General features: G+C 39.1%; 2 protein-coding genes across 4 annotated transcripts in view; one reads left to right on the plus strand and one right to left on the minus strand.

The window, feature by feature from the left end:
• Positions 1-1,161: 1,161 nt before the first annotated feature.
• WASHC5 (WASH complex subunit 5) lies at positions 1,162-27,436 on the minus strand. Of its 3 annotated transcripts, none has more exons than XM_077188890.1 (29): positions 27,293-27,436; positions 26,096-26,396; positions 23,477-23,622; positions 22,347-22,431; positions 21,982-22,082; positions 20,868-21,060; positions 20,148-20,300; positions 17,522-17,635; positions 16,220-16,391; positions 15,304-15,431; positions 14,873-15,002; positions 13,927-14,039; positions 13,118-13,284; positions 12,408-12,483; positions 11,613-11,723; positions 11,358-11,498; positions 9,858-9,938; positions 9,086-9,187; positions 8,320-8,499; positions 7,793-7,917; positions 7,253-7,415; positions 6,438-6,540; positions 6,247-6,326; positions 4,803-4,906; positions 4,175-4,304; positions 3,951-4,047; positions 3,391-3,544; positions 2,669-2,756; positions 1,162-1,604 (listed from the first exon to the last, which is right to left on the minus strand). In XM_077188890.1, exons 2-29 carry the CDS (start codon positions 26,279-26,281, stop codon positions 1,548-1,550), a joined length of 3,480 nt encoding a protein of 1,159 aa, XP_077045005.1. In that variant the 5' UTR covers positions 26,282-26,396; positions 27,293-27,436; the 3' UTR covers positions 1,162-1,547. The 3 variants fall into 3 exon arrangements, with proteins under 3 accessions (XP_077045005.1, XP_054491624.2, XP_077045016.1); XM_054635649.2 differs by having other exon boundaries at positions 27,225-27,386; XM_077188901.1 differs by lacking the exons at positions 22,347-22,431; positions 23,477-23,622; positions 26,096-26,396; positions 27,293-27,436 and having other exon boundaries at positions 21,912-22,026.
• Positions 27,332-27,620, plus strand: part of NSMCE2 (NSE2 SUMO ligase component of SMC5/6 complex) — a 128,856-nt gene continuing 128,567 nt past the window's right edge. The window contains exon 1 of the mRNA XM_054635660.2: positions 27,332-27,550. Coding sequence (XP_054491635.2) covers positions 27,347-27,550 — 204 coding nt within the window. The 5' untranslated portion in view covers positions 27,332-27,346. The remainder of the gene's footprint in view (positions 27,551-27,620) is intronic.

The following is a 27,620-nucleotide window of genomic DNA, read 5'->3' on the forward strand; positions in this document are numbered from 1 at the left end:
GAAAAACTTCTTTCTCTGTTTAGGAGGTCAAACACCTGGGCAGATCACCCAGAGAGACAGTGGGAATAGACAGTATTCCTCCATCCAAGGAATACTCAAAACTCAACTGGCTGTGGCCCTGAGCACCCTGTGCCAGCTGCCCTGCTCTAAGCAGGAGTGTGGGCTGGACAGACCCCCAACATGGGACTTTCCCTTTAGCTGTGGCCTCTGCCTCCTCTTTTTCAGTCTGATAATCACCAGGCTCTCCCTCTGATAGGGTAACAGCCCCTGCTGCCAATTGCACAGCAGCCCCATGCTAGATAATCAAGCCAGGTGTAAAATGTTCCATACTGTGGAAGCTTGGAAGATGAGGGGGCTTGTGCATGTAGCAAACTCCAAAAACTGAGCCATCAAGGATTATGGCAATAACAGCCAAGGATTGTTGTGGCTGCAAAAGGAGGCATAGGAGGAAGGGAAATGGGAGACAAATGTCCTCGTTCTGACTCATGGAGATAAGCACAAGACAGTCAAGAAAGTTATCTCTAGGGTGGGAAAAACTTATCTATAAAAAAGTACCCCCACAAAGCCTGGGTGTGCAGCCCAGGACACGCCATCAGCTGGATCCGTGCTGGAGCCAGGACTGGTGATCTCTTTTTCTCTCTTTCTTCCTTTCTTTCTCTCTCTCTCCCCCTCTTTCAACCATCTCTCTTCCTCTATCCCCCTCATCACCCCACCTTTGATCCCATTCCTTTTCCAAGCCCCACTGCTGTGTGCTTAGGCAGGAGGTCAGGGACTAACATATCAATTTCCATGTGAAATGGGTAATTTACTAATAAAACTTTGAGAGTTTTCATGGACCCTCTTCTGTCATTCCTTTAGACCATGAGCATCTGTGAATCTTGGGTGCTCCCTTCCCCTTAAGGCTGGGACATTGCATGTACCATGAGTGAAAATTATGTGACTAAACATCTTGTTCCCCAACATTAGAAATGTTACAGTTACACTAATATTTGTGCCTTTAATTAGCCTAACAGGACTTTTCAGCAACAAATAATTATTTTATGTCCTCTATAGAATTACACTGTTTGTAGCACACAGGCAGACATCAAACCTCTTTACACTGTATATGCATACTTCTGGTTCTTTTAAAAAGAAAATTGTATTTAGAATCATCAGTCCTGGTAAACTATCCAACACCTTTATTTTCAATTTCATTGCTCATTTCTGATACAAAAGTCAAACTTCCACAGATAGTTCTTCAGAACAAAAAACCTAAATGATTTTTACATAAACAATTACATGCAGCATTTATAATGTGCAGTACAAAATGTACACTGTTTAGAGGAGATACACGCTGTGTATCATGCCAAGATTTAAACAAGGGTTATATAGACTAGTGCTGATGGTTACATTTCACAGAGACAGCTGTAGGCACTGCCTTGAAGCAAAGAAAAGACACAGTTCTGAACAGCTGTACTTGCCTCACCCTCAGGCCCCAACTCCTCATTTCAGGTTTGGAGAAAAGCCTCATTTCAGGTTTGGTGAAAAGTCTTGGTCCATCTCCATATTCATAGAACAGTTCTGAATTCATCAAAAATGAAGCTTGGCACGTGTGCTTCAACAACCTGAGGGACACAGGAGGGCACAGTGGGGCATTTGCATTATCCATTTGTTGTCCATTCATCCATTACAAGCATACCAGATCCATGACTGGAGCACACACACTACTGACCTGAGCCACCCTGGCATCAGGATGTGCTCCTGGATGTGCTCAAAGGAAGGAAGGAACAGCCCAGTCAGGGCTGGGAGGAGATGCCAGGGACACAGGAACAGAGTAGGACTGGAGGAATGCTGCTGTCCTCCCTGTGGGCTCCACACAGCATCACCTGCAGCTGCAGGACTGACACAGGGACCTTCCACCACACAGAACTGTGGGCTGGGAAGAGGAGACTGGAAGAAACTCACTCTCCTCATTGTGAATGTAAGCTGGGAAATGGCCATTGAATGTTTACTCAAGAACCACGGAGGTACAGCCTATATATAGCAATCAGGATTATGACTTATTTTGAATACTATATATAAAGAATATATATTATCTTCAAATGTAGTTAAGTTGCATTTAAACATGAAACAAAGTCTCTCTACAAGTAGATTTTTAGCATTTCCCTTGCATGTGAGACAAGGAAGCTGCCTGGGAAATCAGCCTTTGGCAGGAAGTGAAGGAAAGACTGGATACAGTGTTTCACCAAAATTTGGACTATCCAATTAGCTTTTTGCCCTGTGTTTAGAATACTGTTTAGTATTACTTGGAAATACCTTGGAACTTCTATTTTATTCCTTTCCTTCCCAACAGCCCCCAGCATTATACACTGAAGATTAAATTTAACAGACTGCTTTGAAATTAGCACAAAGGTGAAATCCTTCATTTATCAGTATTCATCTATTTATTCCTGTAGTAATGGGACTGAACTCTACAAACGAGGGCTGCTTCTGCATCAGCAGGACCCTGAGCTGTTATTTGTTATGTTGGCTCATTTGTAGTACAAATGGAGGGCGTGGGCAGTGTCTCCCTGGCCAGATCCCTTAATTGGCTGAAGTGGAGTGGGAACACACATTTCTTGCTCCTTTTTCCAGGGAAAATGGTTGGGGTGTTTAGGGGCATATTTAGAGACATGGAATTTTTTCTTACCTTTCTTGGTAACTTGGTGTATCGAATGTAATCTTCCAGGAACATGAGGGCACCCACTACATCAGCAGGCATTTCTGGAATCTTCTGGCTAAAATTAAACCACCATGGAGATCACACTCTTACTTATCAACCAGTTACTTGGATTAAATTACCTGAAAATGCCAGCCTTCAAATAACATCATTTCTATTAGGTGTCATGTGTTTCCATTACAAATAGAAATTCTGTTTTAATCTTCTATTTAGTAAAATATATTGTTGTTATTGTCTAATGCAATCATGGAATGGTTTGGGCTGGAAGGAACATTAAAGATCATGATTTTACAAGAGGCCTGCCATGGGCAGGGACAATTTTCTGTGGACCAGTTTTCTCAGGGCCCCATCCAACCTGGCCTTGAACACCTCCAGGTATGGAGGAGCATCCACCATTTCTCTGTGAAACCCATTCCAGTGCCTCACTACCCTCATGGGAAAGAATTTCCTCCTAACATTAATCTCAGTGTCCCCCCTCTTTTAGTTTAAATCATTCTCCCTTTTCCTATCCCTGTCTGCCCATGTAAAAAGACCCTCTCCACCTTTTTTATAGGATCCCTTCAAGTACTGAAAGACTGCAAATGTCAACTATACTCTGCTAGCAAAAATGCTGAAAATGCAGTGCTTTTTCACTGCTGAAGTCCTCTTCACAGAGGTGATAGATACTTGGGTAAAAAGTAAAACATGGGTACCTTGTGCACTGCTCCATCGTTGAACGAATAAACTGACCAATCAGAGCCAAAAATTGTTCTGTGTATCTTGAGTGGAACTGTTTCAACAGGGTAAGCAGCCCCAGAACCAAAGGCAGCCAGTCAATTTGATCAGCTGGCCGCTTGCACACCACTCCTGCACAGAAAAAGCCCAAAACAATACATATATGTTTATGTTTATAAACCAGAACATATTCTTACAGCACAGGCTAACTTAGGTAATGTACTCTTCATGGCTTTTTTTGCTGTCTCCCCTTCTGCTTGCTCACACAAGAAAGTCCAAAACTAATGTAACAACTGCATGTCTTCCATGGTGAATGGCTTAATGATATTAACTGAGGCACAGGATAGAATGAGAAACCCAGGAGTCTGGATTCTGTTTCCTACCTTATTGTATTTGGCTTAAATAGTATAACAAAACTGTCTGACCTGATAAAGTCAGGAACTGTGTATTTTCTATGCAGGTAATTTTACTATCTTCTCTACAGATAATTTCACATAGGTTTTAATTAGATTTAGACAAACAGCAACTTACACATTACCTAAATTTCTGTTGTACTGAAGTTTGGGAAACTGAGAAATGAGGAATAGGAAGTTGACGGTGGGAAAATATGGCAGACGTTTTGTTGTTATGTAGATCTGAGGGGGAAAAAAAAAGAGTAGTACAGGTCTTCTACATATTATTTTTTTTCTCAGTTAAAAAAAAATAGAAAGAAAAAAAATAGAACAAAACAAACTGCACCAAGCACCAGAATGTATGCCTGACCTTATTTAATGGATTGTGAATGCCAGCAGCTTCCAGATAAGCTGTGATTTCATATAAAAGAGTGTTGTCTTCTTTAGGATAAGGTAGTAATGGGTTCTGATAATGTGCTTCAATGTCAGCCAGTATTGCTCTAAAAGGAAAACAGATTATATTAAATGATTTTAAAAATTATCCCCAAATAAACCTTACATGATGCCCACATGTCATATTAATATAAAAATTTCAAAGATACAAAAACCTCTACATGGCCACAATCAAGAGTAAAACACCTTCTCTGGAGTACCTTTTTACAAACATCATATTTGATTCAAAATCAGCACCACACATATTCTGTTCCTTTTTCTCATCTAAATATGAGTTCAGAACCAGGTATAACCAAATGCTATGAGAAACTGCATGTTCAAACTAGTTACTTGCCAAGCAAGTATTTATTTTTAATGTTTTTGCTGGGTTAAAATTCAAATACTGATCAACAAAAACCAGCACACAAATCAGATGCCACATTTTGCTATAGATTTTAGATTTTGTAATTATAGATTTTTCTCATTTTAGATTTTAAGGATTGCTGAGCTGATAACAATTACATCACAGAGATACAAGCAACTCTTCAGCACATTTTGCTTCTTACTTATTGAGATTTTCCAAAGCAGCAGCCAAATGCTTGGAGTCAAACCTGCAGGAATAATTTAATTGATTGGTAATCTGTCGCCTTAAAATCTGCATCTGACCAACCTGTTGACACAAACACAAAAAGGGTGGTGTGTTATACTGAATGCAATGAAGGAAGAGTCAGCTAAAGACTGACCCCAACTGCACAGTGCACTCAGAGCAGAGATGTAGTCACAGTGCTTGAAGTTTACACACAGTTCCTGGTCACAGGTAGAGGCCAAAGGGAATGGGCACAAAAAAGGTACCAGGTATAAAACCCCAGTTACTTTCATTGGTCAGTGAAAATGCTTTTCATTGGTCAGTGAAAGTGCCTGCACTCTGCTTCCCACCTCTCTGTACATCTTAAGGTCAGCACAGCAGGGTAAAAAAGCATCAGAGAGGCTCGTTGCAGTCAACCTTCTCCTTCCCTGCCCTTTCCTCTTCACTCCAGTAACATAAACCTCCACAGCACTCTGAGAAATGCTGCTCCCCATATATCATTACAGAGACAAGATAAAGAGGAAGATAGTGGGACAGCTTGTTTAAATCCTCAGCACAGTACAATGCCTTCTGTGGCAAGGCAAGTCTGGGAAATGCTACTGCTCCAAACTTTATCCTTGGGCATACCATGGTCACAAGGCACTGCGAGGAAGCCCAAGAGTTCCTGGCACTGAACACTAACCTTGTCTGCCCAGATCAGATCTCTAGTGCCAGACTCTGCTTTTGGTGAATGATTTCTTATGAAACTCAGTGCTAAGCACTTTGTGGAGTATGAGGTGCCCACACAAATGAAGCTCAGGAGCTCTTGCAAACCCAAGCCTGCTTCACTTGTGATGCTACATAATTCCAAGTCAATATAATACAACATAGTAAAATAAGGAGATTAAAATATCACAGAACCTTTAAGATTGGAAGAGACCCCTGAAATCATTGATTCCAACCTATGACCAAACACCACCTTGTGAACTAAACCCTGGCAGTGAGTGCCACATCCAGTCTGTCCTCAAACACCTGACAGTGACTCCACACTTCCTGGGCAGCCTGTTTCAATGTTTAACAACCTTTTCTATGAAGAAATTCCTCCTGATGTCCAACCTCAACCTCCCCTGGTGCAGTTTGAGGCCATGTCCTCTTGTCCTGTCACTGGTACCTGGGAGAAGAGGCCAACCCTCACCTGGCTAGAGCCTCCTTTCACAGAGTTGTGGAGAGTGGTAAGGTCCCCCCTGAGCCTCCTTTTCTCCAGACTAAACACCCCCAAGTCCCTTAGCTGCTCCTCACAGGACTTACCCTCTAGAGCCTTCACCAGCTCTGCTGCCCTTTTCTGGACATGCTTCAGCACCCCCATGTCCCTCCTGAATTGAGGGGCCAATATAACCAAAGAGCCTCGAATGAATTCTGGCTAACAATAAGTCACATGAACCTACCTTCATTATGGAGTCTAAATAAGCTGTCCAGATCTTCTGTGTTTTTGCAATAGCTGCAGAATAAACCTTGTTTGAATTTGCTGAGAAAAGAAGAAGGGTGAGGCATTAAAAAAAAGAACAAGTAAGAAGAGAAATAAATGCAAGAGTACAAAGACAATTGCTCCCTTCCATGTTAACCAGTAAGCACTTACCTATGATTCCTTTGAGGGGACTGACAGCACTCATGAGTGCTTTTAAGGTGTCTTGTACTGACCTGTCACGCAATATATTTTTCTGAAACATGCTCAGGAAATTCTAAATAAAAGAAAGAAAGAAGTAAGTAAAATTATCACACATGCACTCTATGATTAATCTTGATGGCACTGGAGCCACATTTTTTAACAGCAGAAAGACTGTTTCCATAGATGAAGAGTTGAGGAATTGCGTAGTTACAATTTTTGCTTTTTGGAGTTATGTTAATCAATGTTAGGACATTAAGAAGATCCCCTTTGTCAGTATCTAATATCCACTCTGGACAAGTAGTAATTCAATTTTTCAGGAAGAACTGTGTTTGTTGATACTTATTTCCCCTAAAATCTCTAACCAGGCTAGAACTAGATTCTTCTCAGGAAACAAAAAAAACTTGGTTTCACATAACAGGTACTAGGGAAACAGTAATTTCACAGAATTGACACCTTAAGCATCATGGTAGACCCAAACAATCTTTGTTGATATTCTAGACAGAAAAATAGAAGATGACCTGAAATCAACTTTTAAGTACACACACAGTGCACACCTTCAGAAAGCATCCCCACACAACCTGGAATTACACAGCAACATTTACTTAAGAGCACCAACTTCCATAATTTTATCTGTAACTGAAATTCTCACTTTTGCAGTTGAACAACCATTTTTCAAATGCTTTTGATTTAATTTTACCATTTCAGTAATGAACAGATTTTTTTTAAAATTTCATTATTAAACAACAAAGCACTGTGGCCTTGAGAAACTGAAGTTCAAAAATTACCTGCAGCTCCTTTACAATCATGAAACACAGCAGCCTGTCTAAGCCATTGAGACCAAAGGTACCCAAAGTATCTTGGATCTCTGAGAAGAGACGACTATTGGTTACTTCCTGATGAGTTTTGATATCATACCAGGTATTCATCTGGTCGATGTAACACGTGATTCTGAGGGAAAAAATCAGCAAACAACTTCAGAAAAAGCTGCAGATAGCTCCTGTGATACTCTCAGTAATGAGTTACCTTTCTTAGACAAATGAGAAAGACTCTCCAAATATCTCCAGTGATGTTTACCTATTCCTCTCTCCACCAGGGCTCTGTCACTCGTCCCTGATTTCTCTCTCCTCCATTTCTTGAACACACTGTTTTCCTTCTTAGACTAAAATCAGCACTTTTCTAGACTAACCTTTAAAATGTACAGCATGGACTGGGTAAATCTGGTTTTAGATAAAGATATGACAGCTAAGGAAAACCTATCTCTTGTATTTTAGTTTGTGTGTGGTGGAATTGGAGCTATCCAATGCATGGTGACAAAAACTACTTACTTTGGGTCTGTGATCCTCAGGATTTCTCTGCAAAGACGACCAATAAATGTTACAGATTCATCCACAGGTGTGAATTTTGGTATAGGAATATGAGTAGACTGGTATATACTTTGCCAGTCTTGAATCTGAAAAATAAGTTTTACAGTAATTTGTAGTGTTCCCATTGCACCTTTTTAATTTAGAAATTTTCCTTTTGTTTGATTTAAAAGGGGCACACTGCAACACAATATTGTAAATGACACATAGCAGAGCACTATAAAAACAGAATAAAGCAAAGAGAAGAATGAATCTTATTACAAAAATATACTAAAATATTCTATTTTGGGTACTTTTATGTACAAATAATGCAGGGGAGATGCTGCAACATTTCAGAATAAACGGGGCAGTTTTACACAATAGTTAGCACATTCAGTTAAAGTTACAGAGGTATGAACCATGGGTACACATGCTCCATCAGTCACAGGTTCTAACAGCCAACTCTAAAGGCATTTATCAACTTTTTTGTTATTTTTGGGTTTGAGTAGCACCTTTGTTCTTAAGAAGTTATTGCACTCCTGCTCCACGTTGTAGTTAATAATACGAGACACTTCCTCCTGCCAAATTTTTAAACCATATATGTTGACATAATCCTGGATATATTCAAATGATCGATGGAACCCATCCATTGTAGCTGCCATTTCCTTCAGTTTGGGCATGAGTTCACTTGGCTGGAGACAAACAAGAACAAAAAGATAAAACCAGAACTGTGAACATAGAGAATTCAAAGAAAATGTAAAAGGCTTCTAAATACCCTTAGAGAACAACCTCTAGAGCATTTCACTGTGGTCCAGCTGGATCTGAAAAGCATTGAGAAATTTATCAAAATTTGATATCTGAATTAATTCTTACTAAATATTTTTTTCCTCCATCTTTTTGTATTTATTTTTGCCTTCAGTGGTACTATTGATTGATCTAGAAGATTCAACAATCTGGACAGGATCAAAACAAGGAGTGACTCCTTATTTTATCAATGCCTATCTATGTTTACTTGGCTTATATAACCTGTCAATCATCACAGACAAAGGCAGTACTGTGAATTCAGAATTGACAGGACATTTTGGAATAGAATAAAAAGATGTTTTTTAATTCTATGTACACTTGGCAGTTTATAAACTCATTTGAACATCAAATAAAGAATTCCAAATAACCTTCAGTAGTCCAAAACTATTTTTACAAAAAGGAAATCTGCATGTAAAAGCATAAATTATTTTTTAGAAGGCAGTATAATAAAAGGTAGATAAAAATTGAACCAACCTTGGCTCTAGGATTAAAGATGAGGCCCCTGTGAAGAGCCAGGGCCACCCGTTTTACCAGCTCCTTCCTTATTCCATCCTCTAGTAACTGTTTTGGGTCCACCTAAGTAGAATAAACACTTTTCCTTTAAAGTCAGAAGGGTATTAAAAATATCAAGGATTTATTTTGTACCTAGGAAGATATTAAATACTTTTGATAAACAGGAAAGCACTGTTAACAGATGCACTTAACCACCAGAGCTTGTTCAAAGAATAAACAATTTACATACTTCTACTAGTGAATAAATTATTTCTTTAAGTTAAAGGCAAAGGTTTGTAGTTCCCATATTCAAATTTTGTTCATGATCTGCTGAGAACGTTGTACAATTCTAAGAAGCCAGTATGCATTAAGAAGTGTATGTTTCTTCAAGAATACTTGCTTCTAGTTCTCAAAGAGGTATCAATGCAGCCTTAATGTAAAACTGCAGGACAGATTATACCAATGGAAGAAACAGCTCTTCAGAAAAGTTTTCCAACAGGAAAAACTTCCAATGATCATCAAGTACAGTGGATGAATCTATTAATAATAGGGACTGTGGGTTCCTAGGAACCTGGAAAAAATATAGTTCTTATCTGGCTGCCAATTTAGGCATCACTGTTGGAAAACTGCATGCAAACTTCTATTTTCTTATTGTTTTATTTTTCCTTGAGGTCTCATATATTGTGCTGAAATCTGTGCTAAAGTACTAATTGCCACCAAACAACCTTTTCCTATTGAAATAATGGATCATTACCTTGATGATACCAACTAAAGTAGTTTTCATCATGAGGATACCTTCAGTGAAGATTGAAATTGCATGGGTTAGCTTGGCAACCTGTAACAAAAAGAAATTCACTGAAGGGATTCAATAGATGTAAATAATTACTCTAAAACAAAAATCTGCGTTTCCCATTGGTAGCTTCCTATTTTAGATTTAAATAAGTTGCACTGATATACTTTCAACTTTCAACAACATCTTCTTCTAGACTGACTTATAAAGTTACCTTTCTTTTAGTCAGATAAATAGAAGTGTATTAGCAGTAGGAAAGAACAAGTATCTCTCAGAGGCTTCAGAGGGCTTACAGAAGGGAAGACCAGCCGTATCTTGTGTGCACAAATATTATGGACAAAACTCTGAGCTGGTACCTTTGAGCAGGCTGGGAACACAGGTCACAGTAGTTATTCTATAATAAAGCCTGCTGCCACCGTGAGTCCACCTCAGTATTTCCACTGATCTAATATGGTAGCACGTTCACTTGAAGTTTTACAATTATTTACAGTTATTATTATCCTTATGCTCAAAGTTCAGACAAGCCAGTCTTTTGCCTTTCAGGTGTTTACAATACAGAATAGAGAAGACCCTTCAGATCTACAGTTCAACAGAAATTGGAAGTGAAAACAACTTTAGTATAATCTGTTTTCCTTTTACTGTCTCAAAATACAGCATTACTGAACACTGCCTTCTCCTTCACTCCCACCCACACACAAGCCAGACTCACTTTAAAAAGTCTCATGGGGGAGCTAAACCTAATGTTCAGGACTGAACATCAGCTTAGAGATCACAGCTTGTTTGCAGAAAACATCTAACAAGTGAGCACTTCGGCAAAATCTCCAGGGAAAAGCTGGGATCTTAATTGATTATTAGATTCTCTGGGAGAAAGACTTACTGATCTGCTCAGGTTTTTGTGTTGCATCTTCCTCTACTGAAAATAAAACCACGTAATTTTGATGTTTGCTCACTCTTCCAGACTGGTTACAATGCAGAAGAAAAACCAGAGACTAAATGAGCAACAGCAGCTTTATCTGGTCAAATCAACATGCCTTCATCCTCTCCTCATTTGAGAACAGCAAAAAGCTTAACCTTGCTGGCTTATTCAGTCTTTGACCTTCTCCTCTTGGAACAAGAATGCCAAATGTGGAGGGCTTCATTTCAGACTCAGGTTTTCAGGGTTCCATCCCCTCCAATAAATAAAAATATATTTATGCTCATTTATAAATTTATTTAGCTTTTGTTTTTCTCCTTCTCTACAAGATTCAAAGTTTAAACTTCTACAAAGAGAAGCTCAAAAGTTACTCATCTGTCCTTGTGAAACCTAAGGAATGCTCACAATAACACCTGTCAGTTTAACTTTAAGTCAACAAATCTAACTTCACTGTTAAACTGTAACTCTATGGAGCTGTGTAGATTTAAACTTAGGTTAAAGTTGGCCACCTATAAGGTTTGCTTTTTCAGAATTCCCTGTTTTAACTGCACCTCATATCGTGGTCCCAGCTGAGCATAATCTCGTAGCTTGTCCTTATCAAGGCGAGTAGGCACTTCAATAATATCGTGAGTCTGGAGCTTTATGATTTTGAGAAGAGATGTAAACATGCTTTCTGGAATTATCTGTAGAACCTTTGTAAATGAGAGAAGAAACACCCAGAGTCAGAATATTCTTATTAAGAAAATAATCCTCAATTAGGAAAAAATAATGAGAGAACAAAGCAATTATGCCTTATGAGCACCCACCTTTCTCACATAGGAGACCAGCTCTCCAGAGTAATACTGGGACACACTGAGGAGGTCGGGACTGTTTGCTTGATTGATGCGGAGAAGTGGCAAATCAAGAGCAGAAGCAAGCTAGAAATAATGTTAACATTTTAACTCCACATTTGCTTTTCTCAGGAAAATTATATGCTTGAATTCTCTTGCTCAGGCTCTTATCCTACAACCCAAAGTACTAGATTCTTCCTAAGGGGCAGTGTTATACCATGCTTTCCAAGAGAAAAAAAAATTGTTAAAAGTCAAAGAAGTCCAACAATCCATCAGGCTACCTTCCCTAAGATTGTTAAAATCTAAATAGCTGCATGGGACATTTCAGTTGTAATTTTATATCCTCACTCACACTAATCCCTATTCTTATTTCTACACATGATATTTTCATCTGAAGCCAGAGCTTCATCAACAGACAAAGGGAACAGAGAACATAACTTTTTAAATTCCTTCAGCCTGCTCTGATCCATATGCAGAAGATCCCATCTGTGCACCAATGCCCCCAGAAAACAACTGTAATGAGTAGAGGCTGGCCAAGAGACTTATTTGCTTAACAGCAGGAACACAACTGTTGCATTATAAAAACGTGCATAACTTGGTTTTATTTTCCTTAAAACTAACCTTGAGTTAATTTAATACTGTCTAAAAAAACTAGACATAGAAGATCTGGTAAAAGGAAGTCTTAACTGATTTCAGAGCTTAAGGCCTTTTAAACAAACTGCTTGAATTGAGCTGCAGTGCTCAAGTATGTTCAGTGTTGTTCCTACTTACCTTTAGGAAAGTGGCTCTGAGTTTAGTTACCATAGATGGACTGACTCTTATGCTGTCTTGCATAATAGATGTAAAGCTGGGGTAGGAAACAAACAAAACAAATCAGTTTCTTCCCCTGGAACTGTTATTTTCAACTGTTTAATTGTATGTCAACAGCACCAGTGTAATGTGTAAATGGCACAGGAGATCACTAACAAACTTCACTAAAGGAGAATTTAGGTCTGAAGAGATACTGGTTAGAAAAACTCTATGTGAGAAAGGAGAGGTGGGACAAAAGATGAGGCATCAGGGAGGGTGAACAGCCATGGGATGAAGCAGCAGGTCAGCAAAATCCCACCACGGAAACAGAGTTTTGAGCATTAGTCTTTCCTCATTTGTTTTTGGTTGAAAAATGAACTCCAGTATATTGGAGAACACTTAATAAGACTAAAGGATGGAGACAGGAAGTTAACAAAGCTGTTAGAGTTAGAACAGGATAGACAGTAAGAAGTTACACTATAATTTAACCTGCAGTTAACAACCTGAGAAGGATGGATGTTAATTCCTATTCAAGCTGATTGTAATTCAGTATACTCAACAACTCACAGAACAATGCTTCAAGACTGTTTTTAAATTGGAACGTTGATAGCCCTAATAACATTTATGCATGTGATTTCCCACAAGTTTTACAAATGGTTACTGACTGGAAGAAAAAGTTCCTGCTAACATACCTGTCAATTAGTTGCCAAGCATAGGAAAGATCACCAACTATCTGCATGGTGATCAAGACCTCTTCTTTAATGTTGATAGTTCGGATCATCTGATGGAGAAATTTGCGGGTGTCAGCCAGAAACTGGCAAACTTGCAGGTTACTTTCCAGCTGATGAAACTCTTGGACCTATATTTAAAAAACAAACAAGTAAAACTCATAAAAGGACTCTTTTTTTGTTGTTTTCTATTCATCTTTAAGGACAGCAATAGAAACACAATCAGTAAACTGACATATTACTTCTGGATGCTAGCAGCAGTAAGACACTTCAATCCTGGCCTGTTATGGAGTGTATTAACAATAAATTTCACAAAGTTATTAAAGGAGGTGTACTGTGAAACATCATTCTGAGTACTCTTTTATATACTGGAAATAGAAGAAGCACACACAGAAAAAATACAGATTTTTTTTTTATTTTGCCTTTCAAAACACTCTTTTAAGTTTCAAATTAATTTATTTTCAGCATTTCTAAAAAATGAGTAATATTGCCAAATAATGTTAAATACTGAATTAATTTCTTTGAAAAAACCTACAAACCCTCAGCTAAAGGTAGCATGACCTTTCATACTATATCCCTTATTTCACAACACCAAGGTTTATACAAAACTCCTGCTTACTGTAGATATGTAACAGCAAAGATCAAATAGATTTCAACAGTTGTTAAAATTCAAATCTGTTGTGCATCTCTGCTATCAGAAGTCAGTACATGTGTAAAAAATGCTGCTGTTCCAGAAGAACAAGGTCATTTAACTCAAAATGTCTTTGCCATACCTCTTCCAAAGCCTGTATTAGCTGCACAGTTTTTCTGCCTGCTGCAGTGGAATCATCATAGTTCAGAGACATTATTTGCTTGGAGATTTCTCTGAACCAAGCTTGTAGATTTTCTGTGAAAGAATTAAGAAAAAAATAATGAAATCTCTGCATATATGATAGGCATCAAAAATACAGGGAACTTGCTAGTCAAAAGAAACAAAAAGCTATACATACAGGAGATTATTTTTACAAGTTCTTATTTCACTGGTACATTTATAGTCTTTTAACATGTACACTTGTAAAGTGGCAAATGCTCAGGTAAATTTCACATGCAACAGTAAAAACACCTACCAACATAAATGGGCATTAAAAAAAATCTTATTTTCACCAGTTCAAGAGAAAAAAATAGGTGTTTCAAAACACAGTGCAAGGAATTTGGAAAGAAGCACAGATTCAACTTTTAAGTCCTTAGAGAACTAGGAGAACACCACTCTGTGTAGAGGACAAGTAAAAGAAGGTTTTCTTATTTTAAAAATGCTGATACAATTGAAATCCAGGTTACAGCCAGGGAAAGAATTAGGGAAGACATTAAACCATCCCTAAATTTAATGGGCATGGTCTTCTCACTCCTTTGTACATAGAACATGGTAATGTGAGCTCCATTATACATACAGAAGTGAACTAATATTTTATAATTTTAACTGGTATATCTAAATAAAGGAATGAAAAATAGTTTTAAAAATAGGGCCATCTAAATATTAGGTACCTAAATATTGTTTACATATGAAATATGTGCTGAAAACCTAAACAAGACAAGAGCTAAAGAGCCCTCTTTGGCAGCTGAGGGACATGAAAATTGTTCCTATATTATTACTATTAGACTCATGTATTTTATTTTGGTATGACTTTAGAAACATAAATTGAAATAACTTTTTCCCCCCACAGTATAATTTTTAATAATTACCATTTTTCTCCACTCTAGTAAGAGGTTTAACTCCTGAGAAGACATCAGCAAGCTCAGTCATCCTTTCAGATCCCTCTTTTTTATAGTTCTCCCATTTCGCTTGTTTTTCTGACAGCATCTGCTTGAACATCTACTGAAACCCAAAGCATTTGGTTTACAAAACTGGCAAGGAGGCATATCACAATAGATAAAATAAAATACTGAAAACAGATGGAACTGACTAAGTGATTACTACATCACTTCAAGATCTTGCCAGAATATAAAAACAAAATTAAAAACAGTAAGACAGTGTGATGGACATCCAGTGACAGAAGTGTACTGTTTTATAGAACAGTACAATGAAGATTTTTTTATTTTTAGCCACTTTTAAAAATACCTAGTGAATTTTTCAGGTTAGATATCTTAGAAGACTCTGGTTTGCAGCACATTACCTCTTTTAAAATGAATTCAAATTGAGCTGTATCCAGAAGAAGCTGGAAAAGGATCCTGGAATTGTACCTTGAGTCTGTTAAAATTTGATCCTTTATCTGGCGGAGACGTTTGTTATTTGGATCACAAGCTGAAAATGGAAAGACAACATTTCTCCACTGTTACACAGAATTTGGCCAAACTTTTCAATCTTTGTAAATACATTCTTTTTTAAGAGCTTGAAGGCAAAAAAATTTTGCTCTGGTATGTAAACCCCCACTTGTTTTCCATTTACATGGACTAACTATTCCTTTGAATAGAATATAATTAGGGTTTCGGTGGTGCTTCAGCCTTCTTAAGACTTCTGCAGGCTTCTGAAACTAAATGTGAATTTAGTCCCTCTGATCAAGAAGCCCCAAGATCAGTATTTCTAAAACCATTACAAAAATTGTATGAAGGTGTAACAGAAGCCCTCTTGCATATCAAGAAGCCTCAAAGACAGCACAAGCATTCAAATAAGGGAATGTCTAAATAGGTCAGTTTACACACCCAAACTCACATGAGAGACATTACTCAACAGTTTCAGCTGAATTTCAGTTCAACAGAACAAAAACCTCAGTTTCAACCTGTTAATTACTAACATTTTAAGAAGCTGGCCACTGCTTTCTTTTTGGAGCTAGGTAAAACTTTCAGAATGATGTTTTTCTGCAGAATATTATTCAACAAGATCATGACTTCTACTGATTTTTGTATCCGTGTTCAGCTCACAAGAACTGAGGAAACGCATGTGCCGTTTCAGACAAGGCTTTAGGAAACTATTTGCAGAACAACAGCTCAACAATCTCCTGCAAACAGCAGAGGAAACTGCTGACTTCAACAGCAGCAGAACTGAACTTCCCCCCGCAGTGGAGCAGGACTGAGAGCTCAGCAGTGCCTTACTGGTGTCTGCAGTGTGCAGCATCAGCCAGCGGATGGCCACGTTGCAGTCTCGCAGGCAATTCAGCAGCTTGGGAATGTTGTCCAGCACCAGCTCCTCCCTCAGACAGCCCTCCTTGAGGAACTGCTGCACCTGCGAGTGCACTCGCTCCGTCACTGCAGCGTACCTGCTGGCCTTGAAACACACAACGCCTGCATCAACAGAATCCTTGCCTCAAACGGAATACACCATGCTCCTGAGAGCTTAGTGGGCACACAGTTAACAAAAGTGCTATAAAAATTATTATCATTACTAGTAGGCAGTATTATACACTGCAAGTGCATGACAAAGGATGCAAGATAAACTTTAAAGCAAGGCAATACTTGTCTAGGATTTATATAGCCCTCAAATTAAAGTGAGAAATACAAGAAGTTGATGTTGCACAAGTATTTCTCACAGGTGGTCAGGGTGAAAACCCTTAGGAATAAAACACTGGAATGACCCAAAGAGACCCAGAAGCTAAAAGCAGACACGCAGAGCTGAGAGAAGACTTTGATAAGCAGTTTTCCTATGTCAGAAACAGCCTGCACACATAGCACATATGTTCCCACAGAAAGTAGTTCCAGAGTCCAGGCTACACAGGAAGCATAATGTTTCAAAAATGCAGACTTTTTATATATTCACTTAAATACTCTCTAGGAATTATTCCTAAAAAATGGTACTAGTATTTTATTGCCTAATGGGAAAGAACAACAAAAACGTATCACAGAATGGAGATACTTATTTGTCACTGTTGGTCATAACAAACTGAAGAACACACTGTATTTAAGAAGGCTCCTCTAGATTTATTTTATAGCATGCTGTCTTTTTATAATCTTTCACAAAGCTTATACTTATTCATTAGTCAGAATAAAGTATAAATAATATAAAGTAGAATAAAGTAACATAATATTCATTGGAGCAAGGCAGCCTGCCCTGTGTTTATCTCTCTCTCTCTCTCTCTCTCTCCTTTGTTTCTAGGCTGACAGCCTTGGTAAAGCTCCTTTCAGGAGCAAAGGCAACTCTTATCAGCTCCTCTCTTTCACTAACCCCTTCTGGCTCACAGACCAGCTTTGAGCCCCTTCCACACTTATTATTAATTGAGTTCAACTTGGTTAACTTCTTCCCTAAAGATGAAGGAAAAATTTCTACTCATATTCCCCAAGTTTGCCAGACAATATGGCACATACATTGCAGGCAGGAAGAAAAGATCCATGCATTATTGATGTCATACATTTCAGATGCCCACACATCTTGCTAAAAATACTTAATGCTGGCTTATGTACCTGCTCTTTGACATTTGAAAGATCCAGTGTGTAGTTGAGGGCAGTTTTAGCAGCTTTGTAGGGTTCCCACGCTTCTGCCAGATTGACAGTGATTCCCATGTAAATGCTAATGACCTAAAATTGGAAGCAGAAAACAAGTTGTATTTATGTTATTATTAAGAAAAATACAAGGTTTACATTTAGCAATATGACAGAAAGGGATATGCTGTGGGTATAAATAAGAGATACCTGAACTTTTTTGGTAGCAGTACTTTTTGGTGTACCACCTTTGGAAAGCAAGAAGAAGACTTTGAAACAAAAGGCACACAATTATTTAGAAGCTTAGGTCTGAAAACAAGATGACAGTTCTTTCAGTCACTATATATGATACTCAATTTTTTTTTTCGCTATATATGACATTGAATTTTTCTCTCCATGAACTCATGATTTATTTTTCATTTCCATGATGCTCTAAAGAAGATTGATAAAATCAACTGGGGAAAAAAAACTATGATAGGGAGGGTAAAATGAGATTAATTAATCTTACTGTGAGGATGCCCAAAGGACCAAATTAAACTGTAATGCATCTTTCACAGTGCCACAACAGAAAGAAATTAAGATTAAACAGTATGATTTTTGAGGAGCAAAAAGAAACTGATGTCAGACTCCTTGCACAAGTTTAAGCATGATTAAAAATACAGAACGGTGAGTACGTAACAAGTATTTGTAAGATAATTTATTAAAAACAGAAGACTTGGTTTACTGACAGATGAAGGATGTACAGAGCTGTGGGATTATGAGTTTTGTCATAGTGATGCTCCAATATTCCTCCATACAGGCATGATCACACTGAGGGGACACTGTCAGCCTTTGAGCTCTTCTGGCAGTGTCAAGTAAAGGCAAATGGGACCCAGGTCTGCTGATATGAGGATCTCTCACACATTGTTGAAGTGAAGCTCATTATTTCCTGTGGATGACAGCTCCTCAAAAGGCTACACTTCAACTGCTAAGAATAATTTGAAATCAGCTTAGGAGTTGAGTATTTTGTATGATGCAGCTCACTTATCCATACCTGACCACAAGAAGATAGCTGATGTCTAAAAAGATCAATTTGTACTATGAACTCAAGTTAATAAAACGCTGACATAATCAAAAATTTGCAGTGTCCAAGTTCTCATTTCTAAAAATAAGCTTGTAGTTCTCCAGAAACAGAGGGATTCTAATGTCTACTGAAATAGCCAGCTATTGCAGTTTCTTCCCTACCTGCTTCACTGCTCCATTTAAGGTACAGGAGAATACAACTTGAAACCAACAGATACACAATTAATGTGTAGTTTCTTTGTTAAGTCTGATTCCCTTTGATATAGATGACCCAGGGACTCCATTCTTATATGCCAGCCTATTTCAACAGCAGTTTTTGCAGACTAGGGATTCTGGATGGAAATCCTAAATCTCAGTACTGAAACACAGTAATTCCATTTTAATTACTACACCTGAAAAGGTCTATAGAAGCACACAGTGACAGCTTTAACTTCTATGTTATTTGGACAATAGCACAGAGCTAATCCTTAAACAAGTTTTCAAAGAACATCAGTGTGGGATAATTTGTTGGGACCAGGATTGCCCTCTACAGCATTCTTGACACTCTGGTAGAATTCACCAGCAGAAACCACATGAAAGTCAGAAATTACAAAATCCTGCACTTGGGACAAACCTAAACCCTTGCAACAACACAACTGGCTGCCTGTGTCACAATTCTGCAGAAAAGGACCTAAGTGTCCTGCTGGACAAACCAAACATGAATCAGACATGCAGCCTTATGACAACAAAGAATAATCAGACACTGGGCTATGCCAGACTGCAGCCAGCAGATTGGGGGAAGTGAATCTTTCCTTCTAGTGAGCTCTCATGGAGTCTCATTGAGAGAAATGGGTCCAGATTTGGGCTCCTCAGTATGAGACAGTCATGCACAAACTGGAATGAGGTGAACAGGAGGCCACCAACACACTTGTGGGGACCCAGTATGCAAGAACAGGGTTTGCTTAAACTGGAAGAAAGATGTCAAAGGAATCTGACTGTGGTCTTCCACTACCTAAAGGGAAGTTATGACTAAGACAGAGCCAGACCCATCTCAGAGGTGCACAGTGAAAAGACAAGCAACAGCCACAAGCTAGAACAAAGGAAACTCCAGTGGTACAGAAGGAAGAAATTCTTCACCATGAGAGTGATGAAGCACAGCCACAGGTGTCCATACAAGCTGCAGAGTCTTCACCTTAGACATTTCCAAAGCTAACTGGGCAAGGCCTGAGCAGCTTGATTTAGCTTTGAGGAGAAGGCTGGACTACAAGATTCCTAAAATTCCATCACACATTTTCCTGGGACTTACTTTATCTTGATGATATTAGAGTGTAGTTGACTGAAGCATTTAAGACAATAAATTACACTTTCAAAGGACAGCCTTCCATGCTTATCCAAAGTGCTTTACTTGGACTGCTTCAGTCTGAACAAAGTAAAATTTCCACAGAGAAGAATCTGTTCTAGTTTTAGATTATTATTACATTTCTATAAAAGATAATGTAACAATAATTTCTATTGCTCTTATAACATTAAATACAGGGAACAGTTTTAAAACAGAATTAATTTTTACCCAATTATCTGGAAAGTATTTATCCACAATCTCTCTCATTTTTGCTTGTTGAGTGTGAAGAATAGAAGGGTCAAAATACAGTATCACATAGAGCATAGCAGCCTGAGTAGCCAGGGCAGTGCTGCGGTGTTCTGGTAATGGATATGCTGAAACCTGGAAAAAGTAACAAAACAAAAAAAAATAACAAAACAAAGCTGAACATAATACAGTGCATCATAAACCACCTGATACATTAAAGAGTGCAGTTTATAGATACTATGGGGCAAGAAATTTATTTAGGTAAGCTAGACATGCTTACTCATAGAGCATATTTACCAGATGTATTTCCAGAGTGTAAAAGTTGACGGTGTAGATGTGTGCTACTTTTAACAGGCTACAGTAAGATTTTACTATGCTGTAAATGAGTCAAGTAAGATATGTCCAATCATAAGACATTAAACAAAAATGGTGCTTTTTGCTGCAAGGCTGGCCAAGTACTGCAGCAGATTGCCCAGAGAGGTTCTGTGGTTTGTACCTCTGGAGATACTCAAAATCCAACTGGATATAGCCCAGTACAACCTGCTCCAACTGACTGTGCTTGAGCAGGTTGGACCAGCTGACCTCAAGAGTCCCTACAACCTTTGTCATTTATTTTTTTCTGTACTTCATGGCTGAGCAATTGACCTAAGAATCAAACTGATGCTCCCCTTCAAAGCCCTCTTTTATCTCAGGGTGGCTTACCTGGTTGTAAATGTCATCTGACCGCAAGCGGCCGATAACCATGCTAATGAATGTTTCACTTATAGGAACCCTGCTGAAGTAACTCTCAGGGTAGTTTGGAGGTCTTTTAGCTCCAGGCTGGCTCGAGTATCCAGTGCTTCGAAGCAATTTACAAATGTCATCTAAATTGGAGTCAGCAGAGGATCGGGCTGCACTGTTTTACAAAAAAAGAGGAACAAGAGTATGAGCTATATGACCTAGTAATTTCCTTTTCTCCCACCCCTTGTGGCAACGCCCTTCTCACAAGAAAATGAAAAAATGCTGAAGTCTAAAGGAGGTTTTTGATTGTTTATTCCATTAATATCATGATATAGGACACTGATGAATGTCCATACTGAAATTCCAGATAAGCAGAAAAAGCACAAACAGAAAATTAAACTCAGAAACAGAAAGAAGGAGCTTTATATTCAGAGAAGAATTTGTTCCCTTCTTTTTTTTCTCCTTGTTTTTTAAATTTTCATTTTCTTTCTCCCTATTTCTGAATTCCCCTTGTCAATTCACTTTTGCATTCCAGAGTTGAAGAATCTCTCATTATATACTGGGAGGCATAAACATAGTCAAAGCAGCATTTTATATGTGTGGAAGGATTTGCACTGATACCCTTTAAGCCCCCAGCTGTTATACCCTGATGCTGAGAACCTCCTCTGTAAAACTTGTTACTGATTTACCTAATAAAGTGCTACAAGAAGTCTGACTTGCAACACATATGTCACCTAGGTAGCCAGGACTTTTCATGAAGTTTCCTTGCATGTTTGGGAACCTGTGACACTTTCACAGCTGGCCCTTGTAGCCTAAAAGCTTTAGCTAAAAGTTTATTTGTGGACTTCAAATGTCTGTTGCAACAGAATGAAAAATCTGTTGCTCATTTTGCAGCTGAACTTGCAAACACAGCTAAAAGCTAAAGCAAGGAGTTCTGCTGATATTCAGAGAGTTCTGCTAAATTATCTGTAGAAAGTCAGTTGATGAAAAAGGTGTCAATATTTCCATTTATCTTAATTCAATGACCTAGGTTACTGAATATACTGCAGGTTACACATCTCAGCCTTGAGTGCTCCTGTACACCTGTATACACGACCTGTAGCGGTAGTAGGAAACCAACATTCTTTCTCTGACTTCTCCTTCAATCTTCTGGTCAATGACCAGTAGCATGACTCCATATAAATACAGGGCTTCACACTGTTTGGAAAGGGAAAGAATGAAGAAAGAAAATCACATAAACACAATTTTGCAGCAATATTTAAGAAAAACATGTATTGGCAAACTAACCCAATGTCAACTACGTACTCAACACAACATGAAAAGGCTGATGATTTTTGCTCTTTGTCCTCCTTGAAGTGAGCCACAGCACTTCCACACATTTGGTAAACTTAAATTTTTGTCTAGTTTGGCTCTTACTGAGTGTGTTAATTTTCTACTAGTACAAAACTAGTCAATACTCACTAGAAGCTGTTTTCCATCTTCATTAAGGAGGACGGTTTCTAATGTTTGCTGAATGTAAATTCCTTCATTGAGGTCATCTAAATATCTAGGAATCACGACAAAAACTTTGGTCATTGACTGTTTTGCTCTCAAAATAGAACTCAATCAGTGACATTTTCTCTGAAAGTCAACAGATGCATCAGAACATTTCCCTAGAACAAGCAGCATGGTATTTTTCAGACAAAGAAGAAGAGAGGCTCTCCTAAAAAAGAGAGACTGGAACCCCTAGCTAGTGCCAACCAGTTGGCAAAAGTTTCCTTCCATATGCTGATGGTGTATGTGAAAGACACTGTAGGATACCTGGCAGCTTACAGCTCCATCCTCTTACGGGTGGATACAGCCTGGGAAGGCTGCCATGCAATAATGTAGTAAAACTGTCATATTTTCAAGTTACCTAAGTATACCTCCTGGAAATACCATAAATTGATCTCAATAGCAATTTGGAAGGTAGAGCCAGAAATAGATTATGTTCACCTGAATTAACAGAAGATTTATTCCTATTAAAGGATTTTCCAGTAACATTACTTAATAAGTAATATCAAATATTTGATATTTTCATATAACATCAATAATAAGACCAACTCTCATGTTTAAGATTCTCAGTAACTTTTTCTTACAGCATTTAATGAAGTTTAATTTTGTTTTTTACATGTCAGAGAGGCAAACTTGAGAATATGGCAACTTCACTGAAAAATTAAGTTCAAGAAAATAATGCCAATGAAAGTTAAAAAAACCCCAAACTATCTGATATTCTGTTTTGCAAGACAAAAAAATAGCTTAATCATATGGATTCTCCTTTTATTAAAAAAAAAAATCTTCAGGACAATCTCTAAGATAAAGAAAAACTAACTCAAATTTACAATTGAGGAATTGAGGTAGAGAGGTTAAATGTTTTCAAGTCATATATTACTCCCACAGTTCCCTGGTAGGGAACTGTGGGAGTAAACATTAGTGTTCACTCTAGCAACCCAGGTTAGCTGGAATATGCTTCAACAAGGAGTATACTGGGTCTCTAAGGAAAAAGCTTCTCATCAATAAGACAAAACAGTAATCTGATCTTTGAAAATCCATATGTATATAAGACACCATACCTGTTTAAATCTACAATGTATTTATGTACACTCTGAAAAGCTAAATAAAATCTTGTCAAAATTTCAATGTTGTTTTCACGAAATTCTTCATCTAAATCCAGTAACTCAGGCTTGGCTTCCAGTTTGCCTTCACATGTCTCAGGCCCCTGAAAAACAGAAGCTCACCTTTATAGACAATACTTGACTTTGATCTCCACTTGACTTCTCTACAGTAGGACACAGACCATGTACAACCACCCCCGTGTGCAAACCAGTTACCATTTCTTACCAAAACAAGGATCTGTAGTTTTCTAACCTACTTTATGGTTAAATATTGATTCCATAAAGATGAGTTTTACACATTGTTACAATCTGTAATGACTTTAAATATGATTTATCCAATATAACCAATGGAAAAGAATAGCCAATGCTTTCAGTAAAGCCCCAATACATCTGAAAGCACTGGGTGCTTTCTGTGTGCCATCTCCCTGATGGAATTTTTTCCTTTACACATTTCTTCTGGTTGATTTCTCAGATAGAAACTATAACATTGAGGGGTCACAAAGCTTAGTACCTTCTCATACATTCAAACTGCTTGAAAATATAAGACATGTTTTTTCCAAAGACTCTACATCTAGCTCAGCACACGACTCCTGAATTAATGCAGAAATTTTCTCATTAACAATCATGGGGGAAAAGGAGTTGGGATGAAGAACCTGACTTCCTTAAAGCAATAGTACAACTTTCCTAACCCTTTACCACTGTGATATTTCTCATAAGCACCATGCAACCTTACCATCACCAACTAAATGAAAATAATGCTAAAGTTTCATTGGAAGTATTATTAGAATTTTATTGAAAATACCCAACTGACAATTTGAGTTTTAAAAAGTACTCTTCTGCTTCTCTTTGTGTGCAAAATATCTACATAAAACAAAGGATAAAAGCAGGTGCCGAACTGCCGTTATCGTTCAAATGGACAAAGTAAATAGTTTCAACTTTTCAAATCTCAAATCTCTCCTCATTAATTAATTTTAAGAATTGTGCATTGTCCTAGATTGCAAGCCAATGTGTATTCTATTTGCCATCTGTTAGAGGTGTGGCGGTTATCTTCTGTTAATTGGGCAGTTTTCTTTATCTCTTCCACACACCAATCCTCCCTGGGGGAGGCATCTGCTGTTAATGGGCCAGTGAGTGTCTCCCCATGGCTGCTACAAACTACAGCATCCCATTGTGAGATGCTCCACCCAGGGGGAGGAGCCAAGCATTCCTACCTGGATATAATCTGTGATTCTGGGACACCAGGGCAGCCTTTCCATTGGATTCCCAGAGGTGCAGCTGCCTCTTCCACTGGTTTGTCAGAGGAAGACTACACCTTTCTACAGTGTCACTGCTCCAACAGAACCACATCTGCCACTCCAGGAGGGCTACAGCCACCATTCCAACTGGACTGCTACCAACACCCTGACCCACAGGGTGTCAGGTCATATTCTGACTCTGTCAGTGTTGTTTTGTTTTACTGCATTATTTATTTTGTTTTTATTTTCTTCCCTAATAACTGTTATTTTCTTCCCTAGAACTGTTATTCCTGCTCCTACATCATTCCCTAGAGCCCCCCTTAATTTCAAATTTATAACAATTTGGAGGTAGAAGGTTTACATTTTCTATTTTAGGGGAGGCTCTTGCCTTCCTTAGCACACATCTGTCTTTTCAAACCAAGGCACATATACAGAAGGGGTGCATTTGCAGTAAAAATATCTATAAATTCTCTAATCTCTGCTTTATCAGTATGACTTCTGTGGATTTATTTGGTTTAAACAGCACACTTATGCTTTCTTAACATTCAAAAATACTGAGGCTTTAAGGATTACTGTATTTCTCACCAATTACAGCTATCTGCTTTTAAATTTTCAAGTAATTTGTGTTACAAAAAAAAAAGACTTCTACCAAGCACTTAGATTTAAGGTAACTGCGAAATCATTTGTGCTCTGGATTTTCAGTATCTAAGCCTCACAGTGCCTGAAATTTACAACTTTTACTACAATGAAATAGAATTAAATTTTAGAAGTGCCTGCCTTGCTTTATTATTACCATTTCTTGTATTGTACAGTCCAAATAAAGTCAGATTACAGTCTCTGTTGTTCCTTCTTAATCATGCTGGAAAATGACAGAGGGAACTTAGTACTGCAAGCCTAATTCTGAAAGGGAAATAAAGACTTTCCATGGATACTTCTCCTTGACTTATTTATTTATTTATTCAGTGCATGTGACAAGTCCAGAGGAAGAACAATCACAGCACTGTCAGACAGGAAAGGAGAAAGCAGTTTTCATGGCTGCAAAGAATAAGCTACAGATTAACAGAAGAAAGATGGGCATACTGCCCACAGTACTGCTCTGAAGGAAAACAACCAACCATGCAGGCTCAGAACCTCCTGCAGGAATTACTACTACTACTACCTCCCCAGAATCCAATACTCACATTTTATATAATTGGTATCTATCAAAATTCACAGGCCAGATGACTCATTTTGCAAGATGTAGTAGTAATAAACACAATAGTCAGGAATGGCTGTTTCACAACCCAAAACATCCTCATGTGGGACAGCAATGCTTTAAGAAGTTGAACAATAAAAGGATTACCTTGAAATAACTGAAATCAAATATGATATCTCCATACTTCTGCTGATCAGCCTTGTCCTTTAGCCTGAAAACACCAGGAATAAATTCGGAAAGTCTCAGAAGTTCTGCAATGATGGCATTTCCACAGGAAACAATCCGAAGAATTGCCTGACCACAGAGATTGTTTTCAGCCAGAAAATCCACCATTGTGGAGCTGGATGTACCAGAGGAGCAGAAGTCCTGCAGTCTGATTCTGATCCTTACTCTTTAGGTTACTGCAAGTAGAAATCCTGATGAAGAAACCAGCTGCGCCATTAATAACCTGTAAAAACAAACACACACGCATCCAGAGTGGTTTATATTCATGTTTTTGATAGTTTAATTTGTGGATATTTAAGCATACTCTCCAATCTTTCAAATAATGAAATCTAAATTATCCATAGCTTTGTAAAATGAAAGAAACGCACAGAATTAATTTTCAGCATGTACACTGAGTTTGAGAAGTGACCTGTGTGAGCAGGCAGGGGAAGTGTGATCTTATGGAGAACAGCTGAAGAACACTATTGAAGAATGAAACAGTCACAAATAGTGAAGCAATTATGACCAGGTGAGGAGATTGGGCCCAAGGAAAGCAAAACTACTTCACAAAATGTGTTTTTAGGAGCCCCTTTAAAAATACAACCAAAGTGATCATAACGACTTTTAGCAATAAGGAAAACTTTCATAGCAGATGGAAATGACACAGCTCTGTTCCTTCATTTATTGCTGAAGGACGAGCTTCCATGCTGTGCTCGCGTTTCCTGCTCAGTTTCATTCGTTCCCACGTTTCCTGCGGGACACGACGTGCAGCACCAAAAATACGCGTCTGTTCTTCAGAAACATTTACGGGAAGTCATGACCAGGTTTGACTTTTCAGCAAACACTTCCCGAACCACTGCGATACATTTCAGATGACAGTGAGCTGTCCCAAGACAGTTCCGACCCAGAGCGAGCGCCCGGAGCCCTCCCAGGTCCCCAGTGCCGCTGCAAGCTCTGCTCCACAGGGCGCACAGCGGGCCCCGGACCGGCGGCGGCCGGACGGGCTCCGAACCCGCTCCGCTCCGCTCCGGTCCGCTCCGGTCCGGTCCCGCCCCCCCCCCCCCGAACTCACAGTTGCACCCGGGCGGCCTCGCTCCCTCAGCGGCTCCCGCCGGCGCCCGCGCCGCCCGGTGCGCTCACCTTGCCCCGGCAGCGCCCGCAGGCAGGGACGGCGGCGGCTGCGGGCACAGAAGGATGGAGGGAGAGTGGGAAGGATGGGAGGGAGGCGGCGGCGCTCCCTACGACGTAGCCGAGCCCTCCTATCACATGACGGCGCCGGCTGATGAGGCGGTTCCGCCTGCCCCGGTGCCCGGCGCTACCGCCCGCCTGCCTGTACCGCCGGGAGGGCGGCGTGAGGCCGCTCCTGGGACAGCCGCACTCTCGGGCTGCGGGGACGAGGTGAGCAGCGGCCGCTGGCGAGCGTGGCTGTCCCTGCCGGCCCCGTCTCCTCCGCGGGCGAGGGCGCGGG

This window comes from Agelaius phoeniceus, chromosome 1, assembly GCF_051311805.1.
Source record: "Agelaius phoeniceus isolate bAgePho1 chromosome 1, bAgePho1.hap1, whole genome shotgun sequence".
NCBI lineage: Eukaryota > Metazoa > Chordata > Aves > Passeriformes > Icteridae > Agelaius > Agelaius phoeniceus.